At 42.5% G+C, this 25,831-nt stretch overlaps 1 protein-coding gene across 6 annotated transcripts; it reads right to left on the bottom strand.

Moving 5' to 3' along the window:
• LOC111981767 (oxysterol-binding protein-related protein 7) lies at positions 1-25,114 on the bottom strand. Of its 6 annotated transcripts, none has more exons than XM_024013198.2 (22): positions 24,995-25,114; positions 14,104-14,322; positions 13,757-13,897; positions 13,418-13,471; positions 13,147-13,260; positions 12,605-12,787; positions 12,272-12,368; positions 12,008-12,129; positions 11,427-11,528; positions 8,949-9,111; positions 8,570-8,703; positions 7,605-7,706; positions 7,112-7,304; positions 6,485-6,535; positions 4,181-4,470; positions 3,354-3,491; positions 3,063-3,205; positions 2,617-2,761; positions 2,282-2,432; positions 1,875-2,001; positions 1,437-1,559; positions 1-1,164 (listed from the first exon to the last, which is right to left on the bottom strand). In XM_024013198.2, the coding sequence occupies exons 1-22, from the start codon at positions 25,091-25,093 to the stop codon at positions 1,053-1,055; spliced, it is 3,003 nt and encodes a 1,000-aa protein (XP_023868966.1). In that variant the 5' UTR covers positions 25,094-25,114; the 3' UTR covers positions 1-1,052. The 6 variants fall into 6 exon arrangements, with proteins under 6 accessions (XP_023868966.1, XP_023868963.1, XP_023868964.1 ...); XM_024013195.2 differs by having other exon boundaries at positions 12,272-12,404; positions 24,995-25,113; XM_024013196.2 differs by having other exon boundaries at positions 12,272-12,404; positions 14,107-14,322; positions 24,995-25,112.
• Between the last annotated feature and the right edge of the window lie 717 nt (positions 25,115-25,831).

Below are 25,831 nucleotides of genomic sequence, written 5' to 3' on the forward strand. Positions count from 1 at the left end.
TCAAAGAACAACATTTTTTTTTAGTTTAGTATTTATTTGATAATAGATTAGAAAACAATTCATTTTGGACGATTCCCGCTATAGCCCTCCAATTGTTTTTTACACTGAAATGTAACAAGGGTTCTCTTTTCCGCAAAACCCACTGTTGAAACATCCATAAAAAGACTTCATAGTATCAACCTAAATCAAGGTCGAAAAGATAACCCTCAAAAGCATTAAAACATCTATAAAACTCACTCTAGATAGAGAAATGCAAGGGGGGGAAAACTAAAGGGAAGCGGTGAGAAGGCTAGTGGTAAAACGATCCCCGTTCTCTTTAAAACGGGTGAGGAAGGCGACGGATGGGAGGCATTCAGTGTCATTTAAAACAAGTCCAAAGATGTAAAGTACAACGCGACATGATTGTCTAAATATACAAAAACACAGTGAGACCATCGAGAGTGCAAGAGGTAGCCCCTTCTTACCCATAAAACCCCATTAATCCACAGCCGTCTTAAACAATCCCCTGCCCTGGTTATTTCCCCTTTATAGGAGTGAGCATTTGATATCACAAATTGATTTAAATAAATCTGCATATATACCTAAAAAGTCGACAAGTGCTTAAATATATTAGACATCTTACATTGACAAAAGCATCATGCATCTCGATAACATGCACGGTAACATTATTCAAAACGCTATGTCGGATCTCCGACCACTAATGCAGTAAACTTGGCAGTTAAAAATGCATGAACCAATTTCAATCTGGTTATTTTCAGGGCAGTTTACATTTTGCGGACACCAGAGCGGTTACTGGGGGTGTGGAGGATCGGCATCAACGTGGGAACATCAGACTTGAAGGCAAAGATCCAAAGTAGTCCTCATCTACTCCATGTTGACATTTCCTCTCTCCATGGCAGACAGTCACCCTGGAATGAATCATCCATGCCGCCAAAACTCCCTTCACCTCTCCTCTTCCTTAGTGGAACTTTAGTATCTGCGTTCAGTAGTCTCATTGGGCTGTAATAGTCTATGATGAAGCAAAAATGACAGGAGGCTCTGCTGAGGTCTACTCAACCCCACAGATCCAAGTTCTTGGTGTTGGCGAAGCCTGGCTGATCACGGATCTTCCAGTAGGTTCCGTTGCTCAGCCAGCTCTCATTCCCTGCCGCATCCAGCTCTTTCCTGAAGGAGGGAAGAGTATATTTACTTTCTAGTGTGAGGTAACCTTTAAAAGGGGCATCAATAGAAGCCTTCAAGGAAGCACAGACACTGTGCACCAACTCAAGTCCTGGAAAAGCTACAGGTGCAGGCTTTTATTCCAACCCTGCCCTAACACCCGATTCAGCTAATCATAAAGACACTGAATAGCTGTGTTGGTTACCATTGCCTTGCCCCTTCTACAATAAATGCTCTTTGATTGCCTAAGGCGGGAAGGGACAGTTGGCGAGACTCACCTGAAGAAACGAGGCACGTGCGCCTCTCCCTTCTTGGCCAGCTCTTTTCGTCGGTCCCTCTGTTTCTGCTCTACTTCCTCCTTCTTACTGTCAGCCCCAGCTACATCTCCCTCCTCCAGGATCCTACGGGGAAAGAATAGTGGAGAGATGAAGCGCTTCAGCATGAAAGAATCTAAGGCGTTAACAGGGTCAATTGTGTGTACAGTACCATCGCACGCAGCCACATCAATGCACAACACAGCTCCCTGGCATTTGAGGAAGTAAAATGTCACTGAACGATACCACCTACTGAACAGGACCCACAGTTTTTCCTGGTCATATCGCATTCAAGAAGTATTCCTAGCCCTACTTCCAGCGCATTTGACAAATCTAATTATGTGCACATGACTAAACATCCTCTATGTATGCATTACTGAGCAGGCTGAACGGTGGTCTCACCTCTGGTCTGGCCTATAGCGGGTGTCTGAGGGAGGCAGGACCTTCTTCAGTTCAGGGGTCAGCTCATTGAGCTCCCTGGCGTAGCGACCGAAGCCGTAGTACTGGAAGTGGTCATCAGGCTGAGGGTCTGGAGACGGAAGAAACGGGGAACTGTGAGGCGATACATAGTGCTGGTACTATAGAGTGGATTACGGACTCGCGGATTGAGGGAAAACATCCATAGTCTTTGCAAAGAGGATCACAAGATAGAATTCACAGAAATAGTATGGGATTCGGGAAAATATAATAGGCACAATGGTGTGGATTACACACTTTTATAGGATAAACTACAATATCAACGTTGGATTAGGGATTAGGATTATCGTACATAGCAGATAAGGAATTGCTCAGATAATAGCAGTACTCACTGGGCTTCCAGATGCACTTTGGGTTAGGCAGGGTGTCACAGAAGATGCCCTCGTGCCACAGCCCACCAAACTGGTGGACCACCTCTCCCGCTTGGTTCAGAACCTGGCCCTGCACCTCGTTCTTACTCGTCTCTGAGGTCCAGTAGCGGGACTGAGAGCGAGAGCAATGTCAATGGCAACCTAGTAGGTAGTTCCATACGTAAAGCTATGTACATTTCAAAATGTCTAGACCCAATTTAAACTGTTGACCATTTATTTGACTCATTATGGGTCCCATTAGGGGGTTATTCTTCAATTGAGCTTTGTGCTCTATGGGCACCGGTCAGGGGTCTCACCTTGACGAAGGAGATCTTGCAGGTGCAGAGGTCACTCTTGGTGTTCCTGATGGTCACCTCTCCGTAGTGCTCCAGCCACCTCTGCTGACTCAGGACGTTGTGGACGCAGGTCACCGCTTTGTTCCACTCGTAGTGATCCCCATATCTAGAGGGTGGAGGGAGAGAGCCATGGGTTTAAAATTCATGGACACCTGAGCCGGTTTCAATACTATGAACCTATCATTGAATAGCATAGTCAATTATACTTTCGAGCACGCGACAGCTAACAAGTAGAGCATTTGGCGAATGCCTTTTCAAATCTTAAAATCAGCTCAATCAAAACACGGTCCTTGAGCTTGTACTTTGAACAATGGATCAAGACATTCAAAATGACGATGTGAAAGTCGGGTTTACATTCCTCCCTTATTTGGTCAAATGATCATGATGGAATTTGCATCAACGCTCACTTTGGCAACTTGACATTCACTGGACCAGAGGAGATGATCTCCAAAGACTTCCCCCAGAACTTGTTCTTCCATTGCTGGTCTTGCCAGAAGGTGAAGTTCTCAGACTCTGCGTGCACGGCGGAGCAGGGCGGGTGGTGGCTGACCTGGGAACAGAAAGGAAACACCTTAAACAACTGAATCTTCAGTGGAAGACACCCTGGATCAGCTTTAGAGGTTACTTGCCCTCGCAGATGGCATCGAGGATGATTCAGGGTCAAGATCATTCACTGGTCAGGATTATTCAACTCCTACCTGCTCAGCGACGTAGCGGAAGCCGCGCTCCTTGCGGTGGCTCTCGTAAGTCTCTCCCAGGACGGGGTTGAAGGGCTTGTAGCGGTTCCGCCAGGTGGCCCAGGCATAGCCAGAGATGGAGAAAACTCCAATGTATAGCTTCAGGAAAAATAAGATACGGGAAAACGGATGAGTGAAATCACACCCATCAACAATATCAAAATGGCCCCGGAAGCAAACTGCTACCCAAATACTTAATATACGCAAGAACCACAATACAGTTTTACATACCAAATCTGCAATTCATTGACCCCATTCGTTGTTTGTTGTTTTCACTGATTCTCTAATGCACACTCTACCCACACACACACCACACAGCAGACTTTCACATATGCTGCTGCTACTACTGTTGTTTATCATCTATCATGATTGCCTAGTCACTTTTACGCCTACCTACATGTACATACTGTATTACCTCTACCTCATACCCATGCACATTGACTCGGTACTGGTACTCCTTGTATATAGCCTCGTTATTGTTATTTTATTGTGTTACCATTTCCTTTTTTTATTATATGTATTTTTTGGGGTCTTTTTTACTCTGCATTGTTGGGAATGGGCTCGTAAGTAAGCCTTTCGTGGTAAACTGGTTGTATTCGGCACGTGACCAATACCATTTGATTTGAGAAAGCGTAGACCTTGAGACCAATAGCATTTTTGGAGATTTCAACTAAGCAAATCTACAGGTGTATAAATTCACTTGAAACAGCACCAATGCTAGCAATGGAGCACAAACCTATACTGGAGCTGCTTCGTTTTAAGGTCAGGCACATGTCGGGCCACCTTACCATCCTTTCGAAGGGGTCCTCTGTGCGGTTGGCGATGTCCAGAAGCTCAGAGTACTCCAGCTCTTCGCTCACTCTCTGCAGCAGGCTCAGAGGTTCGTTGAGGCCACAGGGCATGGACACACGTGACAGGTCCTTGCCAATGTTGTTGTACAGGATGGTCATGATGCCAATGTGGCTGTTGTCGACACAGTTGGCGGGCAGGACGGTGCGGCGGCCTGTGTTGGTGGGCACGGTGCTGACCATGTCCGGGGCTCTGGACACGCTGGTGCGGTAGTTCAGGGTGGCAGAGGCTGCCAGGGGGGAGAGGGCATATGACAAAAAGGTTAGATGGAATTCTATACATTTTCTATTGAATCTCATGTTTTTTTATGATTACACCCAGCACTTAGGGCTTGAAAGCTTGAATATATATTTAAAAAATAGACATGGTTCACAAGATTCAGCCCTTAAAGGGAAAGTTCCGGATTTTCTCCAGGGTTAGATGAACTTGTGATTACGCTATGTCTCCGCGTTCAGTTTGAAGGAAGTTGCCAAATAGCATTGCCGCAATTCCTGGAAGTCTATATGGGAATAGCTAGCATGCTAGCTGTTCATGTAGACTTCTTCATTGCGCTAACGCTAGTTAGCATTGGCTTGCAAAACTACAGGTAACTGGCGGCTCTTATGGTGTGGGGTGCATTTTCCTGGCATGGTTTGGGGCCACTCAACCCCTTAGAGGGAAAGGTAACAGCCAGTAAATACACAGCCATTCTGAGTGCTCACCTTCGACCTATGGTGAAGCATTTATATGCTGAGAGGAGTGGCCTCTTCCAAGATGACAATGCCCCCACCCACAAAGTACGAGTGGTCACAATATGGTTTGATGAGCAATAAAAACTGGCCATCTCAGTCACCAGATCTCAACCTAATTGAACAGCCTGGTCTCAGACTAGACATGACATAGTAAAAGTAAATCCAGGACATTCAAATTAGTATGATATGGTTACATAAAGACCAATGGTTACTTAAGGCAAAAACAAAAAGTAGGGTGGTGGGTGGGGTTGGATGGGTGGGCGTTTAATGCAAATATATCTAGCAACTCAAAGGTTGCGAGTTCGAATCTCAGACAACTTCAGCATTTTAGCTAACACTTCCACTAACCCTCTAACCTAACCCCTAAACTTAACTAACCTTAACCCTTAGCTTACGTTAGCTGCCTAGCTAGAATTCGTAACATCTATTTTGCAAATTCGTAACATATAATACAAATTGTAATTTGTAACATACCATCCGGAATCGGTGATGGAGTCCACAAATACAAAAGCATACGAAATGGAGTGTCTTGGATTTACATACAGAATAACACGAAATGCTCTGAGACCAGGTTGAATTGAACACTTATGGTAGATTCTGGAGCAGCACTTGAGCCAGCATTTTCTATCACAATCTACCAAACACCAAATTACGGAATTTCTGGTGGGAAAATGATGTCGCAACCCTCCAAGAGAGTTCCAGACGCTTGTAGAATCTATGCCAAGGCGCATTGAAGCAGTTCTGCCTGCTCATGGTGGCCCAGCGCCCTATTAAGACCTATGTTGGTGTTTCCTTTATTTTGGCAGTTACCTTCATACTGGACGCAGAGACATAAAAACGGTATCCACGAGTTAATCGTGGATAGATAAACGGTAAACAATAGACATTTTTATGATTGAATGTATGCCAGAGGGCCAATGTCTCTTGTTTTGCCTAGCAGACACGTGGCTAACAGGCCCACAATGGAAACAAATCTTCAGACTTTGTGCATATAATCCTTAGAAATTTGGTTTTATGCATTTTAAATAGTCAAATCAAGGCTTCTTTGCCAAAACGCTGAACCATCCCTTTAAAAAGTCTGAAGGCCCAAAGCCGTCAAGGAAAGAAGGATGGTGAGTGGCAAAATTGAGTCTCGATTTCTCCATCTTCCAAATTAGAGTTGGACGTTGGATCGAGGTGGAAGGTTTGAAGTTTAAATAATGAAATGTCTATACAGATTAGACAATAATGCATTTGTTAAATTGTCACCAGTCCCCACAAAACCAAAGAGACACCTCAGGAGGACAAAGAGGAAGGAGGAGAGTGATGATAAAATCATGGTAATAGAGTGAGTAGACTACTGGGACGTTTTCAGGGTCCAATCAGCATGCTTGCGTGTACAACATTGAAAATGTACCATTTTCAAATAAATGATGTGCATCAATGAATTAAAACGATCCATATGGGACTTCCAATATGGCTGCAATTCACCACCACTCCACTGATACTTCAGTTTGACCATTCCCAAAATACCTTTTGTTTGCAGTTGGTCCGGGGATACTGCCTCTGCAGGCAAAGTAGAAGCTATATTCAGAAAACGTAATAAAATTACATTTGTACACATATATATACACACACACATAAACTCGGCTGACACCAACGTTGGGTATGAGTATAACTACCTAGATAGAGCTGGGCAATATGGACAAAAATCCATATCACGATAACGATAAATTGAAAGACAAGTTAACATTAATGTGCACCAGTTTCTTTTTTATATTACCCTTAAAACTACTACTTTGAATGTGGGGCCATCAATTGTCCTGTTAATAGCCCACATTTAACAGACTTATTTCATTTCAAACTACACATTCCTCTAGTAAAGTCTACTTATCGTTATAATCAATATCAGTAAAACGTCCTCGATAAATGGTCGGTATCAATAATTTTCGGTTTATCGTCCCAGGTTTACTACATACTGCTGAATTTAAAACATATTGTTAATTATATTTCAAGACGAAAACTTAAATGGACCGAACTGCACTCAAGGTATAATGGGACTGCTCAAACACAATATTATAGAACACATCTTTAGAGTTTCCGTCTAGTCATTCTACTTCTATGACCACAGTTGAATAGTAATATATAGTCGCCGCTCACCATGGACCTCGTCTGGCTCAGAGTTACTGGTGGTGGTGATGTCACTTAGCCCGGATTCATCAGACTCCTCTTCGCCGTCTTCTGAGTTCTCACAGACAATGACATCTCTGGCGTCATAGTACTCGGCCATGGAGTCGGCCAGCGAGGGGGTGCGCTGCACAGAGCAACCCTTAGAGGGCGTCTTCTCAGCATTCTGAGGAGAAGGGGGAGAGGAAGGGAGGATAAGAGTGACCGAAGGAGGTAGAGTAAGATTATAGTTAACAGGAAGCATACAAAATGAAGAACGCCTTCAGATGGATAAGTGATGTCAGTAATGTCTTACAAAAGAGAGTTAAGGAAGAAAACCGTGCTCATTTGATAGAGAATCCCTTACAGGGCACAAACAGACGCAGAGACAGGCAGACACACAGTACACCGCTAGACACGCACATGCATTCAGAAACAAGTGGCAGCCTGCCTCTTCCTGAGTGGGGGTTGGCGGCTGAACACACACCTGGTCCTGACGCACAGTGCTGTAGGACTCCTTGGAGCCCCCCGTGGATCCAGAGGAAAGGGACAGGGAATGAACTTTGGTTTGGCAAGACTGCACCTCCAGCTGGAGACACACAAACAGTGACTTATTAGTATACTGTAGAGAAATTGTATGAAAAGCAAGCACAATATTAAGCTAATTTCCCATTTTTGAAATCTCCCATTATTTATCAACCTTGGCCCACATGCAGATAAGTTGGACAAAATTTACAGTATGAACATTTGGTGGAAGTTTTCCCTCTCTGATTTCCTCAGAACTCTTTCAGCTTTGTCAGATCCATCCAGGACAAAACAATTGATGCAGCATATTAAACCAAAACAAACTATCCTAGTTCTGTTTTTATAGTAATTAATGAAGTTCAACAACATTTGGTAACTCGGATCAAATAGATTCGTTTGTGGGAGGTTTTATTTGTTTCACCAAGATAAATCTAACAATTTCCCTCTGTGTGAACAAGTGTCTTTACATTTGAAAAGTATTTTGTTGTTGCATCCAGGCAGGCTCAAAACAGGGGAACTGGGAGGAACGATTCTGCCCCTGATGGGCAGTACCTAGATGTCCCAACCCCAAACAGCCCAAACCAGTTCTGTCTGGTTTCACACACTTGAACAACAGCAGGCTGAGACTGAAGTATATTTTGGAAAGAGAAAGCAAGAGAAAGTGAGAGAATAGGTGTGGCCCATAGAAACCTCTGCTGTGTGTGTTTTAAACAGAGACCACAGGTGTTACGGACTAAATGTGAATCAGGCCTTTCTATTGGTCGCTAGGTCTCTTCCTGTTCTTGTTACTTCCAAAAAAACTCAAAAGAAATGTAGGTCTCTCGTTTGGAGCCATTAACAATGGTTTGTGTTGTCAGTGTATGGCAGGATGTCAGTTTCAGCGTGTGTACTGCAAATATGAGTGTGTGTCCAGGGCGGGCCTCTTACCTCAGACAGTGTGCTACACAGGGTGGCCAGTTGATTGGAGGTGGATGAGCGTAGGTCGGGACCGGTCCAAGCCTGTCGGACCCGCTCACGCTCCAGCGCGAGCACCTCGTGGATGGATTTGAGAGAGGCATGAACTGAGAAGATTATGGCAGACCAAAGTCATTTTCATTTGATTTCCTGTTTCAGTCATCCATACCAACATACATCCCTAAGTAACTAAGCAAGTCATCACTGGATTGCAGTGGTCTACATAGGTCCTTTTTTTATGTTGCAGAACCAGCTTCACTCTACCAGCTCTGCACATGGCATTTCCTATGTGGAACTTTATTAACACCCAAATCGAATGAGCCCCAAAACCCTTGTAACCCCCCTCTCTTACCCTTATGGGACACGGCACAAATCTCCTGCTGGATCTTCTTGGCTTCGGGGGAGGTTATGAGAGGATTGGAGAGCTGTGAGTACACATAGTCTGGGATGGACGGCACCGAGGAGGCTCCCACACTCAGGTGGTTGGACGATGTGCTCAGGTGGCTGGAGGTAAACTGAGGGGGGAGGGGGAAGGAGGGAGGGAGGAGAAGGGAAAGGATGTGTGTAGAGAGCCATTTTTTTTACCCCCCGTCACGTTCGAGTGATGCACGCTAGCATCAAAAAGCCCTGTAGCTACAGTACATCAGAAAAGCTTTACACTGACGTCGGGACCTTGACCAACGTAATAGTGAGTGATGACCATGAACACACAAGAACGATGGCTATAATCACGCTCAACGAGTACATTATTCTCCTGGCTTTATCTAGCTCTATTTGTGATATTTGACCTTGCCTGTTGCTAGATCGTTCCGTAAAATCAGTCCTCCGATGACATCTGCCATGTTGTAGACAATAACCATCTGATTACATGTTTGTTAACTCGCACGAGCTGCCTCAAGCTGGAAGTTGTCATTCACTTCAATTTAAAACAAGCCACTTTGACGCCTAACTGCGCGCACAACTTTTCATGACGCAGGAAGTGAGTTTATATATTGTATGTTACTAGCGTTACTTCTTTTGTAGAATCTCTGCACTCTCTATTGCTGCGTTTTTAACTTTTTTTATTCTACTCTTTAGAAAACCCCATCTCGTCAGCTACAAATATACTATAATGCAACCATAAGATTGTTTATTCAATGTGTCAATGTGTTTGTACCGGGTCCCTAAATCATAAATGAAAAATGAGGGGCCAGGCAGGAACCGTGGGTGAAAGTGGAAGAGTTAGAGGATTCTGAAGGACCCATGACACGGAAATGTCCAGAAAATGTTCATATCCAATGACTAATGTCTTGTACAGTTGGTATCAAAAGTATTCCGCTCCTTGAATTTGTTCACATTTTACTGTGTTACAAAGAGGGATTCAAATGGATTAAAATGTTATTTTTTTGTCAACAATAGACAATATTCTAATGTCAAAGTGGAAGGATTAAAAAAATAATAATAATTAAACACTAATATACCTTGATTAGATAAGTATTCACCCCCAAGTCATTACATGTTTGAAACACTTTTTGGCAGAATTTACAACTGTGAGTCTTCTTGAGTAAGTCTATAAGAGCTTTGCACACATGGATTGTGCAATATTTTCCCATTATTCTTATCAAAATTCTTCAAGATGTGTCAAGGTGTTGGGGGATCATAGCTAGACAGCAATTGTCAAGTCTGCCATAGATTTTCAAACAGATTTAAGTCAAAACTAACTTCGGTCTTCTTGTTAAGCAACTCCAGTGTAGCTTTGGCCTTGTGTTGTATGTTATTTTATTCATTTAATTAGGCAAGTCAGTTAAGAACAAAGTCTTATTTACAATGATGGCCTACCCCGGGCAAACCCTAACCGGGATGACGCTGGGCCAATTATGCGCCGCCCTATGGGATGTCCTGCTGAAAGTTGAATTCCTCTCCCACTGTCTGGCATAAAGCAGACTAAAGCATGTTTTCCTCCAAGTTGTGGCCCTGTGTTTAGCTCCGTCCCATTTATTTTTATCCTGAAACTCCCCAGTATGTTGATGACAAGCATACCCATACCATGATGCAGCCGCCACCATGCTTGAAAATAAAGAGGCAGTTACTCAGTCATGTGTTGTTTGACCCAAACATAAGGCTTTGCATTTAGGCGAAAAAGTATGTTCCTTTGCAGTGTTTTTTTTTTTACCCCAGGATTACTTTAGGGTTTTGGGATAATTGTATTCTGTATAATTATTGGTATTACAATTTTCAATGTCATTCAGGCCATCATTGTAGAGTCACTACAATGTTGATTCATCCTCAGTTCTCTCCCGTCACAGCCATAGAACTCCATAGTCATTTTAAAAATCCCCAATGGCCTCATGGTGACATCCTTGAGCAGTTTCCTTCCTGTCCTGCAGCTCAGTTCAGAAAGACAAGCATCTTTGATGTGTCTAGGCTACCTGCCACCCTCAAATCACGTAAGTAATACTACTTTGGGGGTGGCAGGTAGCCTAGTGGTTAGAGCGTTGGGCCAGTAACCGAAACGTTGCTAGATCGAATCCCCGAGCTGACAAGGTAAAAATCTGCCGTTCTGCCCCTGAACAAGGTAGTTCCTAGGCCGGCATTGTAAATAAGAATTTGATCTTTACTGACTTTCCTAGTTAAATAAAGAATAAATTGTCAAACTACATTTTACTCCTGAACTAATTTAGGCTTGCAGGTGAATACTTATGCAACAACTATATATTTTAGCCATGACATTTTTGTTATATTATTTTATCTTTGACAGAACATTGTGTACAATGACAAAAAAAGACAGTTAAATCTATTTAATCCCACTTTGTAACAACATACACCCACTGTATAGGACATGAGAACTTACCATGCCGCAGGTTTCGACTCCAGAATGGGTGCGAGAATGACCAAATATCTTGTTCGTAGTCTTCCTCTCCTTCTTGGCCTTGGGGATATTAAGTGTCAGATTCTGAAAGAGAAGTAGAATAGATATGCTCAGAATAAAGACTAGCCAACCACTAAATTAATATTCCAATGTCAAATACATTACAATTTTATTTGGTCACATGCGCCGAATACAACAGGTAGACCTTACAGTGAAATGCTTACTTAAAGCACCGTTGGTTAAGGGCTTGTAAGTAAAACATTTTTTTTCTCTCCAAAAACTCAGTAAAAAATAGAAAATAAAAGTTACATAATTAAACAGCAGCAGTAAAATAACAATAGTGAGGCTATGTACAGGGGGTACCGGTACAGAGTCATTGTGCGGGGGCACCGGTTAGTCGATGTAATATGTACATGTATGTAGAGTTAAAGGGACTATGCATAGATAATAACAGAGAGTAGCAGCAGTCACCTCAGAAATACAAGTGCACAATTTTTTATATATTTTTTATAGAGAACTGATCATATATGGTTGTGGAGTAGTGGTTAGGGTGGTGACCTTACCTGCAAGTTGATTCTTCGCTCTAGGTCACTGTTGGAGATGGGTTTCTGGCCACTCTCCAGCCAATTGAGCCTCTGAATGAGCTGGGCCAACTCAGTCAAGTCCGCCTGAGAACGAGCTAGCTCTGTGGGGGTCAAGGGTCAGAGAAGGTTATTAAGAAAGCTTTGGAGCAGAGGCTTAGCTCTGAAAGTAACTGGATATTCATTTAATGCTGAATTGTAAAGTGACAGCCTTGATTCCCTAGCTTCACCATGGCAATACCTTACCTTGGGAGCAGGTATCGGACTGGTGGGTCTGCTGGAGCCATGCTGCCACCTTGCCGTTGACCCCTGGGGCTGCTGTGGGCGAAACCTCCATCTCCGCCTGGTAGACAGAGGCAGAGCTGGCATAGTGAGGGTACTGGAAACCACATGATTTGGGGACAGAGGGAAAGAGACAGAATAAGTCAAGTGTCAGAGACAATTTTTATAAAGTCCTCTTTGTTCTATTCAGAATATAACTTCATCTATTTTGGTGGGACCAGAACGTACTTGGTTGTAGCACACCGCACTGCGAGTAGCAGACCACACTGCGTCATGCCCGTTTCTCTGTTCACTCACCATGCCTGGCATTGCAGCTTGGTTTCTCTGGGCTAGACTGGCCATGGCTGGCAACAACGTGCTGTTGCCCATGGTGAGGGCATGGAGGACTCCGTGGTGGACGCCCAGGGCCTCGTTCTTCTTGAAGACACGATGGGCACACAGCTTGGTCAGCCATATGTAGAACAAGTCATTGCTCTTGGTCTAACAGGAGAGTGAATTTTACATTAATGGGGATATAGATAGAAAAGAAACAGATGTGAAAAGGAAACGTGCGCAGCTCTTGACACAAACCGACTATCATACTCCGTTCAAAGGCACTTAAATACAGTATTTTGTCTTGCCCATTCACCCTCTAAATGGCACACATACACAATCCATGTCTCAATTGTCCCAAGACTTAAAAATCTTTCTTTAACCTGTCTCCTACCCTTCTTCTACACTGATTGAAGTGGATTTAACAAGTTACATCAATAAGGGATCATAGCTTTCACTTGGATTCACCTGGTCAGTCTGTCATGGAAAGAGCAGGTGCTCTTAATGTTTTGTATACTCAGTGTCACCTTGAGGTGGTATAAATAGTCTCCACTGTCCAGATCGATGCGCTTGGACTTCTTGTTGATGGACATGACAGCGAGGCTAACATCCAGGGAGCCATGGAGCTTTCCTCTTTGGATCTGATGAGTGGAACATTACAATGGATGAAAACCCCTCACTTTATTGTCCAATATGTATATAAAACAAGAACGTTTACAATATGGCGCCGACCGATTTCAGAAAGATTGCACTCATTACTTGAATTTGTGTTGTTAGTAGTGTATTGTGGATACATACATCCTGCTGTGTCTTTGAGTACTTGAGGATTCCTTTTTCCAACAGGAAGTACCTCTGAAAGAAGAGACCGAACCACATCAGACAGGGGTGTATTCATATGTGCACACCAGTAGCAAAACATTGTACAACGTAAAAAATAAAATAAAAAAACACTTTGCAATGAAAACCAATTTCATTCGGGAAACCCTGGATTAGTCCCTTCTAGCTGAGCATCTGCCATTTCCTTCCGTTTGGTTACTAGTGAATACACCGCAGGAAGTCAGAAGTGATGGTGAAACATAACTAATTGGCTTGCCAACTGCGCTTCAGTTGGCTTGCCAAGTATAGCCTTCACATTACCTTGTGCCAGCCCTTCATTGGGTACTTCCTCCTCTTCATCAGAAAGCCCTCACAGATGCCAGGGACGCTCATGTCCAGCCCTGACCCGATCCCCGAACCCATGTCCATATGGTCGTCCAACACCTCCCAGTGAGCGGAGTGCTATAGGGGGGGGGGGGGGGGGGAAGGAGATCAGTTCCATCAAGAACTTCATACTCAAAGTGGGCTGCATCCATAGAGATATTCATGATGGTTAAATACATCATTGGATGCATTATGGTGTAGAGAGGAGACCCATCATATACAAAGACTTGCACACCCCAAAAACACACTAAGATCATTTTCATCAAAAGGAACGACTCAGAAACTACCTGTCGGGAGTTGCGTGACGACCCAACGCTGCCGTTCCGCGAGTGGCCGACCTTGGATACTCCAGCGGGAGACTTGTCCAGACTGCTCATCACTGATTGGCTGCTGTTGAGTGAGGGTGGGCACACCCGAGGGTCCATCGTCACGATTGGATGAACAACGTCGCTAAAAGTAAGTCTGCTTTTCGGAAAGGTTCCCTCTGAGGAGGAAACGCAGCTCTGTGGAGACAAATTTACAGTAATGTGAGGAGACATGAAAAAAAAAAAAAACATGGTGACATTTTACTGGTTTCACATTTGGCAACTTCATAAGCTTTAACTGTCCCATTTGTCAACCATGAGAAATCAGTCTTCAATTCAAGTGTCAGGAACACACGCGCGCTGCCCCTGCTGCAGTTGGCCCTTGGATCCCGAGTTCAGGAGAAGAATGAGAAGACAACCTTCATATCATCCACCCCTCAACTTTATGGTTGACTTGGCCTTATAAAAAGACCATGGTGGACAAACCGGTAGTAGACAAGGTCCAGGAATACTGACCAAAGAATATGACGACGCAACATCAACAATGATTCAAAGATATTACTAGCAATTTTAAATTGTCAGTATTTTCAAAAAGACGCCGTTTTTTTTGTTGTCGTTTTTAATTTTACCCCCTTTTCGCCCCAATTTTCGTGGTATCCAATCGCTAGTAATTACTATCTTGTCTCATCGCTACAACTCCCGTACGGGCTCGGGAGAGACGAAGGTCGAAATAGCCACCCCAAACGTATCCTCTGCAGTCCTCCGAAGCACAATCCAACCAAGCCGCAATGCTTCTTAACACAGCGCGCCTCCAACCCGGAAGCCAGCCGCACCAATGTGTCGGAAGAAACACCGTGCACCCCCTTGGTTAGCGCGCACTGCGCCTGGCCCGCCACAGGACTCGCTGGAGCACGATGAGACAAGGATATCCATACCGGCCAAACCCGGACGACGCTAGGCCAATGCTAGGCCAATTGTGCGTCGCCCCACGGACCTCCCGGTCGCGGCCAGCTGCGACAGAGCCTGGGCGCGAACCCAGAGACTCTGGTGGCACTGCTAGCGCTGCGATGCAGTGCCCTAGACCACTGCGCCACCCGGGAGGCCCTAAAAGACGCTGTTTTTAATTTCAGTAAAACCGCTTTTTCCTGAAAAAGTTTAAAATGAGACCGAACCTGCAGCATGTGGGATTATCAAAAGTAGCAAACAGACAATCTACAGTAAAAAATCAAAAAAAATCTGAAAAGTTTCTAAAAAAAACAAACACTACCGCTCAAGTTTTTTAAAACTATTTTCTACATTGTAGAATAATAGTGAAGACATCAAAACTATGAAATAACACATATGGAATCAGAGTGACACAATTTATTGAAGGAGTTCCCACATATGCTGAACACTTGTTTGGCTGATTTTCCTTCACTCTGCGGACAAATTTCTACCAGTCTGATGTCCATTGCTCGTGTTTCTTGGCTCAAGCAAGTCTCTTCCTATTGGTGTCCTTTAGTAGTGGTTTCTTTGCAGCAATTCGACCATGACGGCCTGATTCACACAGTCTCCTCTGAACAGTTGATGTTGAGACGTGTCTGTTACTTGAACTCTGAAGCATTTATTTGGGCTGCAATTTCTGAGTCTGGTAACTCTAATAAACGTATCCTCTGCAGCAGAGGTAACCCTGGGTCTTCCCTTCCTGTGGCGGTCTTCATGAGAGCCAGTTTCATCATAGCGCTTGATGGTTTTGCAACTGCACTTGAAGAAACTTCCAAAGTTCTTGAAATGTTCCATATTGACTGAGCCACCAATTGTGCAAGTTCTCCCACTTAAAAAGACGAGGCCTGTAATTTTCATCATAGGTACACTTCAACTATGACAGACAAAATGAGAAGAAAAAATAAATAAATCAAGAAAATCACATTGTAGGATTTTTAATGAATTTATTTGCAAATTATGGTGGAAAATAAGTATTTGGTCACCTACAAACAAGCAAGATTTCTGGCGCTCACAGACCTGTAACTTCTTCTTTAAGAGGCTCCTCTGTCCTCCACTCGTTACCTGTATTAATGGCACCTGTTTGAACTTGTTATCAGTATAAAAGCCCCCTGTCCACAACCTCAAACAGTCACACTCCAAACTCCACTATGGCCAAGACCATAAGAGCTGTCAAAGGACACCAGAAAACAAAATTGTAGACCTGCACCAGGCTGGGAAGACTGAATCTGCAATAGGTAAGCAGCTTGGTTTGAAGAAATCAACTGTGGGAGCAATTATTAGGAAATGGAAGACATACAAGACCACTGATCATCTCCCTCGATCTGGGGCTCCACGCAAGATCTCACCCCGTGGGGTCAAAATGATCACAAGAACGGTGAGCAAAATCCCAGAACCACACGGGGGGACCTAGTGAATGACCTGCAGAGAGCTGGGACCAAAGTAACAAAGCCTACCATCAGTAACACACTACGCCGCCAGGGACTCAAATCTTGCAGTGCCAGACGTGTCCCCCTGCTTCAGCCAGTACATGTCCAGGCCCGTCTGAAGTTTGCTAGAGAGCATTTGGATGATCCAGAAGAAGATTGGGAGAATGTCATATGGTCAGATGAAACCAAAATAGAACTTTTTGGTAAAAACTCAACTCGTCGTGTTTGGAGGACAAAGAATGCTGAGTTGCATCCAAAGAACACCAACCTACTGTGAAGCGTGGGGGTGGAAACATCATGCTTGGGCTGTTTTTCTGCAAAGGGACCAGGACGACTGATCCGTGTAGAGGAAAGAATGAATGGGGCCATGTACGTCTGAGATTTTGAGTGAAAACTCCTTCCATCAGCAAGGGCATTGAAGATGAAACGTGGCTGGGTCTTTCAGCATGACAATGAATCCCCAACACCCACCGCCCGGGCAACGAAGGAGTGGCTTCGTAAGAAGCATTTCAAGGTCCTGGAGTGGCCTAGCCAGTCTCCAGATCTCAACCCCATAGAAAATCTTTGGAGGGAGTTGAAAGTCHGTGTTGCCCAGCAACAGCCCCAAAACATCACTGCTCTAGAGGAGATCTGCATGGAGGAATGGGCCAAAATACCAGCATCAGTGTGTGAAAACCTTGTGAAGACTTACAGAAAACGTTTGACCTCCGTCATTGCCAACAAAGGGTATATAACAAAGTATTGAGAAACTTTTGTTATTGACCAAATACTTATTTTCCCACCATAATTTGCAAATAAATTCATTAAAAATCCTACAATGTAATTTTCTGGATTTTTTTCTCTCATTTTGTCTGTCATAGTTGAAGTGTACCTATGATGAAAATTACAGGCCTCTCTCATCTTTATAAGTGGGAGACCTTGCACAATTGGTGGCTGACTAAATACTTTTTTGCCCCACTGTACATAAAATATAAACAACATGTAAAGTGTTGGTCCCATGTTCAATGATCTGCAAAAAAAGATATCAGAAATGTTCCAGATGCACAAAAATATTATTTCTCTCGAATTGTGCACAAATTAGCTTACATCCCTGTTAGTGATCATTTCTCCTTTGTCAAGATAATCCATCCACGTGACAGGTGCTGATTCAACGGCATTATCATTACAAAGGTGCACCATGTAATGGGGACAATAAAAGGCCACTAAAATGTGCAGTTTTGTCACAACAACGCCACAGACGCCTCAAGTTTTTAGGGAGTGTACAATTGGCATGCTGACTTCAGGAATGTCCACCAGAGCTGTTGCCAGAGATTGAATGTTCATTTCTCTACCATAATCTTCCTCCAATGTTGCTTTAGAGACTTGAGAACAGTACGTCTAACCTGCCTCACAGCCACAGACCAGGTGTATGGCGTTGTGTGGGAGAGCGGTCTGCTGATGTCAATGCTGTGAATAGAGTGCCCCATGGTGGCGGTGGGGTTATGGTATGGGCAGGTATAAGCTATGGACAAGGAACACAATTGCATTTGATGAATTAGCCATTTGAATTCACAAAAATACCGTGATGAGATCCTGAGGCCCATTTTTAAGGTCTATGTGACCAACAGAAGCATATGTCTATTCCCTGTCATGTGAAATCCATAGATCAGGGCCTAATGAATTTATTGACCGATGTCCTCATGTGAACTGTAACGCAGTAAAATCTTTGAAATTGTTGCGTTTATATTTGTTCAGCACACACACTACATTAAACAAAAACATACATAGACAAGTTAGACCACATATACACAGTGCCTTTAGAAAATATTCATACCCCTTAACTTATTCCACATTTTGCTGTGTTACAGCCGGAACTCAAAATTGATAAAGTACATTTCTCTCACCCATCTACACACAATGCCCCATAACGACAAACTGGTTGAATACTTAGTCGCAAAAGCTGAATTGTCGTAATTCCACTTTAACGTTACGTGTGTCAGCAAGTGACAAAAAAAAATTCTAAATGTAATACATTTTAAATTCAGGCAGCAACAGTATGTAGAAAAAGCAAATGGGTGTGAATACTGTGACAAACATCAGCAACACCACACTTGCTCAGACCCATACGTTCCCACAACCAATGTTTGTAATGCTTGAATGACTCTGCCCCATGTGACTTCAAAATTGTGTTTGTCTGTAGCCATATTTTCCCCCAGTATTTAAATAAAGCATATGATGCCTCCATTCTCTTAACATTATGGTATCATTTGACTTCCTGTATTTAACAATGCTATCAACAAGGCAGGTCTTACAACACCTCATTTTGTTTGCACCTGGACTACTGTCCAGTCTTGTGGTCAGGTGCCACAGAGGGACTTAAGAAAATTACACTTGGCCCAGAACAGAGCAGCACGGCTGGCCCACAGAGAGCAAAAATGTATACTACGCATGTCAAATCTCTCCTGGCTCAGTTGCATTTGTGAGAAGTATTGACATGTTGAACGCACCGAGCTGTCCATTTAAACTACTAGCACACAGTTCAGACACCCATGCATACACCATAAGACATGCCTAACAGAGGTCTCTTCACAGTCCCTGAGTACAGGACAGACTATGGGATGTGCACAGGACTACACGGAACTCTATTCCACATCAAGTAACTCGTGCAAGTAGTAAAATCAGATTTGCAAAAAAAACCATAAAAATCCACTTTACAGGAACAGCGGGGACTGTGAAGAGGCACAGACACATGCACACGATAACATACGTACTATACCAGCAATTCCCAAACTCGGTCTTCGGGACGCCACGGGGTGAACGTTTTGGTTTTTGCCCCAACACTACACAGCTGATTCAAATGATCGCAGATTGATGATTCGTTTATTATTTTAAATCAGCTGTATAGTGCTAGGGCAAAAACATGAACCACTTGGGCTTCGGAGGACAGAGATCGGGAAACTACGCACACACACACGGATTTTGTGTTGTAGATATGTGGTAGTAGAGTAGTGGCCTGTGAGCGCACACTTAATGTGTTTTGAAATGTCATGTCATGTTATTAATTGTATATAACTGCCTTTATTTTGCTGGGCCCCAGGAAGAGTAGATGCTGCCTCGGCAGCAGATAATGGGGATCCATAATAAATTGAAATGTTTCATGTCTGGTAAGACTTGTGCCATTCTGTTGCTTTTGGGTTTTGTTATTATTATGTTGCAACATATGAAGTGTATGGGTCTGTAAACTGCAGGGGACTCGTCAGATTTTCCTGGTTTTAATATAACTGAAATAACTGGTTCGATACATGGAACTCGGAAGCACTGAATCGAGTGACTGGTGTTGTCATTTGAGTAAAACGTTCCATTTTTAGTGATAAAAAAAAAAAATCTGCTGATAGTTGCTTCAGGGTTTGAGTCCAAGAAGGCTGTAGAATCAGTCCAATTTATTTCATTCTGATTGATATAGAATTTCATAGTGACTTTCAAAATTATTATGTACAGCTTTGTTACTAATTAAAGCATTTGTATCCTTCGCTTTTAAAATTATAACTGGTTTGGCGTGTATTCATTTTGAGAGCTGCGAGGTTTTCACCAGGTTTATTTACCATTAAATAGTAGGCTTTATTGGAGTTTAATCTGTAGTTGCTGGCGCTCTTCAAAAATAAAATATTATATTCCGAAATTGAAATTTTCTTCTTTACCTTGTAAAGATTTATGGGCTTTTTCTAAGAGAGTGATATATTTTTCTTTAATTTGAATTTCTAATTCAGATTGAACTTTTTCTGAGTATGAGATTATCATTCCCCTAATGTACGCCTTAAAAGCATCCCAAATGATATTAGGGGTCGGAGTTTCTCCTCTTTGTCTACATGTGTAATAGTAAAGGTCTTTATTCTCTCGTTTACGTATTTAATCAATTAAAACACGTAAAGTATATAATATATCGCAACATAGGCCCATTACTGTTCTCTTGGATACTTGTGTTGGATGGTTATGAAGGAACTATTATCTGGTTGCCAAGCAGGGTTGTGTTGCATAATCAAAGACGGGAGGGTGATTGGGTGGAGCCAAGACAGAAAGTAGGTTCCACACCCCAATACCATACATACAGGACAGCCACCATGCGTCATCTTCATACTGCTGTTATTTTGAGTGACAACCAAATGAGATGCCTAGATTCAGGCTGGACATCAATAATGAAACAGTCAACTGCTTCTACACCTGCATTGATTGCTGTTTGGGGTTTTAGGCTGGGTTTCTGTACAGCACTTCGAGATATTAGCTGATGTACGAAGGGCTATATAAAATAAACTTGATTTGATCTGTAACAAGTGATCGCATTGCGCTGTTTGGGTAATGCAGTTGATGACAGCATGTTTACGGACAATTTTCACATGAAAGTAAAATGACCAACATTGAAGCCATACAGCCAATAAACAGATCCGTTCTTAGAAAGGACTTCCTTGTTTAGGAGTAGTCCTCTGAAGTTCAGGTGACAAACAATTGAAGACATTCCCTGAATGCATTGTATTCAACATCACCTGGCTGGGACCTCATCCTAGTTACAGTAGGCCTACAGGCAAAATACAAAATATCCTTTATTGCCTAGCCTGGTGATAATGTAGATGGTTCTATTGATAGAACGTAGGATAAGATCCTGTTAGTCACTTTGACTTAATTTTGGCAGCTATTTTAGATTTAGTATTAGTTTTTGTCTTAAAATACATTTTAGTCTTAGTCACATTAGTAATATAATCCCTCGTTAGTTTAAGTTATCAGTCGACAACCGCAACATTTCTGGTGTAGTTTTAGTCAGTCATTTTAGGTCACATAATAGTCAGAGCATCTTAAAAAAAATATGTTTTTTAAACAATTTATATTTACCTCTAACTTCCATCATGTGCACATTCAGATTGCCTTGTCCAAATAGGCCTACTATCCCTTCTTATACCTTAGCTGGCAACATTGCTACTGTGGCAGATTTTGACTTGCATTGGTTAATTACCATATAGGCTATAAAGCCTTGGCTACAGGTTAAATCATTTACAGCTCTGATTTTCTCCCCATAATAACCGTTCAAAGGAGAGAGGAGTGAAGTGACCTCCCAGGAACTGTGTGTGTGGGAGAGACAGCTTTGGTCAAGCAGCCCGCGCAACAGAAAGACGTGACAAAGCAAAGCGGTAATGAGAGGATTGCATTAAGTCTTCTGCTAAACCATGCATGCTGATGATTGGACAAAACCGATGAAAAGGAGCTTCATGTCAAATTGAATGTCCATTAATTCCACGTGGAATTCTCGTTTCGATACATTTTGTCAAATAAAATAAATGAATGACTGATGTTTACATTTTTTATTTTAGGGGCATCATCTTGTTATCGTCAATAGTTTCGTCAGGAAAAATAGGTTGCTGACGAGTATCATTCATGGTAGTTACTGTTGACAAAATTGACTGAGGGGGGCATCATCAAGTACAAAAAAAACAGAAAAACTCCAATATCCCTCAGATTAGATTTAGCTGAGGCGGCCATTGTGATTCCATAGCTCCAATTGGTGACGCACACCAACTTTCCAGGTAACTGACAATATTTTCTCATTCTATAGGGAGTAACATGAGTTGCTGTTGACGATTATTTACAATACTATTTACAAATACGGCGTGAAAAATGCAGCGCATACTGTAGTTTACAGTGAGTCAACTGAAACTGCACTCACGCCTTCCTGGGTGGCGTTAAAATCATTAAAAATATATATTGAAATACTACACCCATCAAACAACGGCATTCCTGAATCTCTCAGGCCAAATGACTTGAGGCGTATGTCGTCATGATACAGGTCACCACTAGGCTGGAAGATGAAGAACGTTACAGGGACTGACACATACAATAACCATGTGGAATATGTCGTTCAAACAGAAAACAAGGAGACAAAGTCACTTATTTTGAATAAGATGTCAACTATGTTTCTCAGGCCTTTAAAAATAGTCGAACTGAAAATGTGACGTTTGGGAAAAACCGGAGCTTCCTGCCAGCATTGATAAAGACACCAACAAAACATGAGCTTGTTCTGGATGTTTGATTCATTTGGATCAGGATCAAATGATCTATACAGCTCTGTGTACTCTATAACAACCATAGCAACTGCCAAGGAACTCCTAACAACTAAGCCTGAAACAACTACAAACACAATCCAGCCGCTGTAGTTTACTTCTGACGCAGGCCAGAGTGGCAATCACAACATCAGAGTCTTGGTTGGAAGACGAAGGCCTAATATTAGAATGATCTCTGAAGGAGATTATTAGAACACCTAGGAGAAACTGCCAGAAGAGGTAAAGAAAATGACGAGGGAGAAAGACAGCGTCGGGTGCCCGGAGGCGTAGGGTGAACGGACAGGTTCCTGTGTTCTGACAGGAATGTGCCTGAGCTGCATCACCACACGGGTCCCAGGCAGGGCCCCTGACACAGCTGCTGCTACTGGGACAGCCGGGATGTTCCACCTTCTAGACGAGGCAGTACCAGTGCCATGGATATACAGGCCAACTGAGTTCAAGGTTTAGAAATCCTCCATGTGGTATACAATGAAAGTGTACTGGTGTGAGGGGGGGGGGGGGATTTCCAATGTAAACTATGTTGACACTGCAAGTTCCAAGCCTGGTCCAAGATAACTCCATCATGGCTGATATTCTGCAGGACTATGGCTGTGGGACATACTGGTAGCATTGGTCGAATCACATTTGATGGGCCCACATGCACACCATATTCACTCCCATTTCTACAACTTGGGTTTATCAGAACCAGAATCAGGGCTAGACATGGCACAACCTAAGCTTTTACGCTTCAGTAAGGCTGGGATACAACACTCCTAAATGCTCATCCTGACTGGCCATCTGTAAGCCATTATGTAAACCTTAGACATTGATCATCACCCATATCATATGTACTGATGTGTGTTCAGAAGTCTTCATGAGAATAAGCAGTGATGTAAAGTACTTAAGTAAAAATACTTTAAAGTACTAAAGTCATTTGAGTATTTGTACTTTATATATTTGTCTACTTTTTCTTCACTACATTCCTAAAGAAAATTATGTACTTTTTACTCCATACATTTACCCTGACAACCTAAAGTACTAGTTACAATTTGAATGCTTAGCAGTAAAGGAAAAAGGTCCAATTCACAGTTCTCAAGAGAACGTCCCTGGTCCTCCCTACTGCCTCTGATCTGGTGGACTCACTAAACATAAATGCTTCCTTTGTAAATGATGTCTGAGTGTTGGGGGGTGTGCATGGCTGTCAAAAATAGGAATATAAAAAGGAAAATTGTGCAATCTGGTTTGCTAAATGTAAGGAATTCTGTGTGTAGCATTCACTTTTACTTTGTACTTTTACTCAAGTATGAGTACTTTTGAGTACTTTTTCCACCACCGTACTTGGAGTACATTTAAAATCAGATTATTTTAGACTTGTACTCAAGCAGTATTTTACTGGGTTACTTTCACTTGAGTCATTTTATATTAAGGTATCTTTACTTTCACTCAAGTATGACAATTGAACACTTTTTTCCCACCTCTGAGAATAAGCAACAATGTATAGCAAGAACAAGAAACAGTGTCACAAGATCCTCACTGTATCCCACTCGTTGATTTAAAAACTAGTTTGGTCCCTCGATTTGAGCACACGTGTCAACACACAAACACTTCAAAGCCATAGATGGCTAATAATGTCATGACCAGGGGGCCAATTGCTGCTCAGAAAATGTAGGACTAATTACAGTACTGTTGTGACTTTTGTGCCTTCGGAAAAGTTTGGCATCAAATGTTCAGAAAGCTGAAAAGGCCAGCCAGGTCACCTGTGATACAAGTCAGTATTCGACATCCACGCATGTCTGAGGACGTCGGGAGATGACGTGGCACCCGTCCAATAGGGGCAACAGTGAGCGTTGTGGATGGGGTTGGCGGATGGGCATCTGCCTCTGATTCCAAAGGTTGCAAGTTCAAACCCAGCAATGGAAAGTTGTTTGAGATGTTTGTTTTAAGCCCATCCCAAACCTTAACCATTAGGAGTTATTGCCTAAACTTAAACTTTGCAACAACTTCGAAATTGGATGTTTAAGAAACATGGGTGAACGTCTAATTCTGATGTGGGACTGAGAGCTGATTGCAGCAGGCAGCAGTCATTTCTATTAGATAAATATCCTATGGTGGCACATTTGAAGTTCCAGGTGTCCAATCTCCCACAAAATATGAGTTTTGTTCTACTTTAAAACATAGACCTAAGCAATGTAAAGCAAAGGAAACAAAAACACTAGAAATTCGATCCGTAATTGATCAAACATTGCGTACCGCAATATCAAACTCAATGGCAATGGAAGCAAAACAAACATTTACTAATAATTCTAGCAAATCAAACATTCGTTTCAACCAATTTAATTTACTTGTATCATGTTCATTTATTCCCGATTATCAATAAAATAAGAACGAAAAACTCACCTGACAACCGTGGATAATCCAAGTAGGTGGCCAGCGTGAAAGGAGACTGGTTTTCACATCCCGAAATCTCAAGCAACCTTCCAATTTGCTTCCTCCCATTTGTCAGATCGTAGAACTACGTCACTCAATCGTCGAAATCCGAGTGTCTCAGGTGAGAAAGGTGTGCCCGATCCATATGCCGCGTTCAAAACAACTGTGAACTCGGAACTCGGAAATGTCCTACTTCAGTGCGTTCAAGACAACTGGGACTCGGAAAAAACGAGCTCCGATTTGGAAAAATATTTTGAAGGGTCATCCAACTCGGATTTCCAAGACGGAAACTCGGGCATTTTTCTAGAGCTCCGACTAAGGTCTTGATTTGACCTCGTTTTATTCCGACTTCCCAGTTGCCGAACACGCACTAGTTATCAACTCTTACCTCTCCAAACTCCTGACACATCAGAGAAAGATGACATGAAATTAATAGGTCATTTTTACATCAATGTTGTGCCACTAGTTCACACATTATTTGATTGACTTTGCATTGATTAGTCAGTACAATTAGCAAATTATTAGGCTTTTGGCTTGTTCATTTTATGAATTGTAGATTATATTAGATTTTATTGTTATATAGATTTTTCTTTTATATTGTGTTATTGACTGTACGTTTGTTTATGTGTAACTCTGTGTTGTTGTTTTTGTCGCACTGCTTTGCTTTTCTTGACAATGTCGCAGTTGTAAATGATAACTTGTTCTCAACTGGCCTACCTGGTTAAATAGAGGTGAAATAAAAATAAATTACAAATGTTCACTAGTAATGTGTTTTAAATTAAAATTGTTTACCAGAATATGCCTAAT

Source organism: Salvelinus sp. IW2-2015, linkage group LG20 (assembly GCF_002910315.2).
Source record: "Salvelinus sp. IW2-2015 linkage group LG20, ASM291031v2, whole genome shotgun sequence".
In the NCBI taxonomy this organism is placed as follows: Eukaryota; Metazoa; Chordata; class Actinopteri; order Salmoniformes; family Salmonidae; genus Salvelinus; species Salvelinus sp. IW2-2015.

Excerpts from the sequence above, each read along its gene's own strand:
- LOC111981767 (XM_024013195.2), bottom strand. The coding sequence starts at position 25,093 with ATGGGAGGAAGCAAATTGGAAGGTTGCTTGAGATTTCGGGATGTGAAA. Across the intron at positions 14,323-24,994 it reads GGATTATCCACGGTTGTCAG|AGCTGCGTTTCCTCCTCAGA; the intron begins GTGAGTTTTTCG and ends TTGTCTCCACAG. Across the intron at positions 12,788-13,146 it reads ACTATTTATACCACCTCAAG|ACCAAGAGCAATGACTTGTT; the intron begins GTGACACTGAGT and ends CTCTCCTGTTAG.